Source organism: Sinocyclocheilus rhinocerous, unplaced genomic scaffold (assembly GCF_001515625.1).
Source record: "Sinocyclocheilus rhinocerous isolate Xijiao unplaced genomic scaffold, SAMN03320098_v1.1 scaffold2232, whole genome shotgun sequence".
NCBI classification, from domain to species: Eukaryota; Metazoa; Chordata; class Actinopteri; order Cypriniformes; family Cyprinidae; genus Sinocyclocheilus; species Sinocyclocheilus rhinocerous.
Window position 1 is genome coordinate 188,131 of NW_015662925.1, and position 4,476 is coordinate 192,606.

A 4,476-nucleotide genomic window follows, 5' to 3' on the forward strand; every position below is an offset into this window, starting at 1 on the left:
AATGTATATATATATATATATATATATATATATTTTTTATATATATATATTTTTTATATATATATTTGTTTGTCTTATTTAGCAGTAGGGGTGTGCAGCGGAGTCGATGTCTGTATCTGTATCTCAAACAATCTCTAAATTATTTGCATCCTTATCTGCATTCAGATAAAACCGGAAGTGGGCGGGGCTTTACCCAGAAGTTTGTACAATTACTTGAGAAAACTGAAAACCGTTATGTTATAGTTTTATCTTTTTTTCTTCGTAGCCATCACTGTACAAATATGTATGTATAACTAATATGCCTACTATGAACAAATATGCCTTGTATAACTGATAAAATAATATTTTTCATTATGATTATAACATTTATTTAAATATCTTCTAACTTTCGGAGCCAATAGCCTCGTATGGTCAGTGCTTTGAGGTGTAATGTGGTTGTGCTTCGGGAGACCCGAGTTCGAGTCCCAGCTCGAGGACCTTTCATGATTAAAAAGTTCTAATTAAAATAGTAATAATAAATGTTAATAAAAGTAAAATAAGAGGCATATATATAACTCTGTGTACTGAGAAATGTCAGGACAACCGCAACCTCAAATAAGAGGAGGCTGACTCTATAAATAGCTGATTAGAGAACATAGATGTTGAAACAAACAAACAAACAAAAAAACTATGCATACAATGAAAAAAACTATGCATTCAATGCATAGTACAGTGCTTTTACTATGCATACAAATGCAAATCTGAATAAATTATAAAAACATACCTGCATAAACGCTGTCTCAGAGAGAGAGTGAGACATGTAGCCGATCATACAAAGTTTAAAACATTTAAATAGACATATCAAGCAGTAGTATTTAAGTCGATATTACTCTTGCCAAGCTCTGATTTCTGAGAGGAAGACTCAGAAGAGGAAACTGTTTGATTTGCGATCATTTCATTCGTGTTTACACTCATTCAGTTCACACACTCAATATTGCATATTGATTTTAGAGGTTATGTATAATATCGCTCTCTTCCCCTGGATCACCTGTTATCCAGCAAACACCAGGAGTGACTGTGTCAGCCTCAGCCGAATATTATTCGGCACAATTATTCATTATTTGTTTTGAAGCCATTATCCGCGACTTTCTGAATAAGGTATTCGGCTTCGGGCACACCCCTATTTAACAGAACATTAGACATTAACTATCCAACTATTTTTTAGCTACTCTTTTGTTTATTTTCAGATTAATCTCACAATAATAAGACATTAACAATAGTCAATTATAGGAATTACTATAGGAATTTACTACTTGAAATTGGTGCAATTTTCAACATTATTCAGTGTTTCAATGCATGACGTTGCAGAGGTTAAATGGTACAAGTCTCTTAAGAATCTCATAATAACAGTAATTCTGATAAGGCATGAATGCACCAAGTGAAAAATAAAAATAAAGCAACAATGGCTAATAATGTGGGGGACTGACCCATTTGAGCTGCGTGAGGTGTCGCTGAACAATGAATGAACACCAGCGCTTTACCAGTGGGATAATAAACTCACCCAAACACATCCTATACATTAATAGATTAACCAAAAACATCCACAACATGAACATAATATTACAATTTGCTTCTGCACAAAATAACACATGAATGCACAAGTGAACTTGAGCTATGCCATGCTGTGGATGAACTCCCTAAAAATGTACTAAACACAGATAATAAAAAACTAAACAAAAAGAAATCGCAATGTTGAATTACAATATTGTACTCAGGTCTTTCATATCAAGAACAATTTTCATATTTTTCGTTGTTAAATTTTGATACATGTATGAATGTCTGAATGTTTGGTCTGATTTTACACTTTCTCTTCAACTAAAATATTTTCAGCTAGAGAAAAATGTACAAATGGATGACTATAAAAATGAAATATTGACTAAATTATAAAGAATCTTTATGGCTAAAACAAGAAACTGTGTAAAGATGAACAGTATTCCTCTCTGACTGCAGTGTAATGGAGAAAACCTGCTGCTTCTGAGCACAGATCCAGTGACGAGGAGAAATGTCAGCATACTGATGAAATAAACACGTCTGATCCTCATGAAGATGGAGGAGAGGAATCAGAATGCAGAATATATCAAGAATGCAGAATATATCTCTATGCCATTGTGAATTTAGTTGCAACAGAAGTGCTGTACACACATAAAAGAATAAAAATAGCAATGATACAAACAGTCAACAACACAAAAGAAAACAATAAGACAGCATAAAGACAGTAAAAGAAAGCAGCTCTCACATAGCGTCAAATGCCAGACTATAAAAATAAGTTTTTAGGCTAGATTTAAAAACAGCAAGTGTTTGAGCCTGTCTAATGTAGAGGGGCAAACTATTCCAGAGCTTCAGGGTTGCCACTGCAAATGCTCGGTCACCCCTGCTCTTCAACTTTACCCGTGGGACAACTAAAAGCAAATGGTCAGCAGACCTAAGTGCTCTTAGCGTCAAATGCCAGACTATAAAAATAAGTTTTTAGGCTAGATTTAAAAACAGCAAGTGTTTGAGCCTGTCTAATGTAGAGGGGCAAACTATTCCAGAGCTTCGGGGCCGCCACTGAAAATGCTCGGTCACCCCTGCTCTTCAACTTTACCCGTGGGACAACTAAAAGCAAATGGTCAGCAGACCTAAGTGCTCTTAGCGGAGCATACATCTTGATCAAGTTGGAAAGATATTTAGGTGCTAAACCATTAAGAGACTTAAAAATAAATACCAAAATCCTAAAATGGACAGTTAACCAGTAAAGAGAGGCGAGAACGGGGGTAGTGTGTTCCCGCTTTTGTGTACCCGTCAGCAAGCGAGCTGCCGCATTCTGGACCGTCTGCAGTCTGGAGATAGAGGCCTGACTAATACCTATGTAGAGGTCATTACATTAATCCAGACAAGTTGAAATAAAAATATGAACGATTCTTTGAAAGTCTTTAGAAGACAGGAAAGATTTCACCTTGGTGAGTTGTCTCAATTAGAAAAAAACTAGATTTAACTACCGAGTTAATCTGTTTGTCCAATTTAAAATCACAATCCATGATAACACCTAAACTTTTTACATAGGTACACATTCAATTCACCAAGGTCCAAATCTGATGACTCACAAGTACCTCCCGGCGTAAACAGCACAACTTCTGTTTTATTTTCATTAAAATTAAGTAAATTTAGTGCCATCCAGGCCTTAAAGGGGTCATATGATGCTATTTTAAAGATCATTATTTTGTATAATATTGAAAAGAAATACCAAATTTCCTAAAAATATGTCCTAAGGGGAGCATATACAGGGAGAACAGAATATGCCCCAAAATGGAGCCCTGGGGGACCCCACACGTGAAAGAAGCATATGAGGAGACAAAGTCTCCAAAATGAACTGAGAAAGTTAAATTCACGGGTGTCATTCCCTCTGCTTCTTGCAGGAGTCCTCCATCAAACGGCAGCTACGGACCCTTGAAGCAGCCAATCACGTGGGCGTTGCTATAGTTTCCAGCGCCGTCACTACGGTGATTTCAACCATTCCGCTCTTTTTTTGTGTCATCGTGCCTTTCGCCAAGTTCGGTCAGATTGTGGCCATCAACACGGCCATTTCCATCGCCTTCACGCTCACCGTCACGACCGCACTGCTGGCCACAATGGGACCCAGCGACTTCACCCGTCCTCCCAGAGCCGTGCTCAAAGCTACTCTGGTGGTCCTGATCGTGGGGGTCTGTGGAGGTCTGCTGTGGTGGACCGGGTCACAGTTCGCTCCAGACACACTGGTCTGAATCACACATCCTTCACCGGCCGAAGAACCAGGTGGATTTCAAGTGAGCAACTGTGATTATTTGTGACATTAAGATGACATGTGTGAACTCTTTGGGAAGCAGGTTTGGGAAAATTAAGTATTTGACACATGTGGCACACTGTTAGAAATTAGGAAACCCAGTATGTGAGTAGTTAACAGTCTGCATGAAGGTAGCGAGTCCTGTCAGACGTGGGAAATGATGTCAGACACATTTAGGTGAAACTTTGCTATCAAGAATCGCTGTGTCAGGGACTTGCGTTTAAATGTTATTGTTTGACTAAAAGAGCCGACTATTCCTCAGTGTTTTGTATTTTATTCACAACTGAAGTAGGGGACACGAGAACGTGTCTTATTTTGGTTCAAGTGTGACAAGACCCTGAAGTCTCAGAAGAGAAGAACATGAATTCTGTGAATTCATCTTGTGTGGGGCAGCAGGACAACACCGAAGGAGAAAGAAAGTGTAAGATGAAGCTACTTACTCATCGTCCTTGATGGTAAAGTTTGTTGAACCCCAAATCTAGAAGGCCTACTGTACATTTTGGTTGAAGTCAACATGAAATGACATTCACATGATGGTTCACCCTAAACAAGACCGTCACTGTTGCTTAAGTAGATTGTACAAAAAATGTAAGATTGAGATAATTCTCCATTATGAATGAGATCCAATTCACCAAAAT

The 4,476-nt window shown here is 37.9% G+C and overlaps 1 protein-coding gene across 1 annotated transcript in view; it reads left to right on the forward strand.

Annotated features, from left to right (window-relative positions):
• LOC107728359 (protein dispatched homolog 3-like) overlaps window positions 1–4,244 on the forward strand; it is a 49,482-nt gene extending 45,238 nt beyond the window's left edge. Inside the window, exon 21 of the mRNA XM_016538497.1 lies at window positions 3,435–4,244. Coding sequence (XP_016393983.1) covers window positions 3,435–3,779 — 345 coding nt within the window. The 3' untranslated portion in view covers window positions 3,780–4,244. The remainder of the gene's footprint in view (window positions 1–3,434) is intronic.
• Window positions 4,245–4,476: the final 232 nt, after the last annotated feature.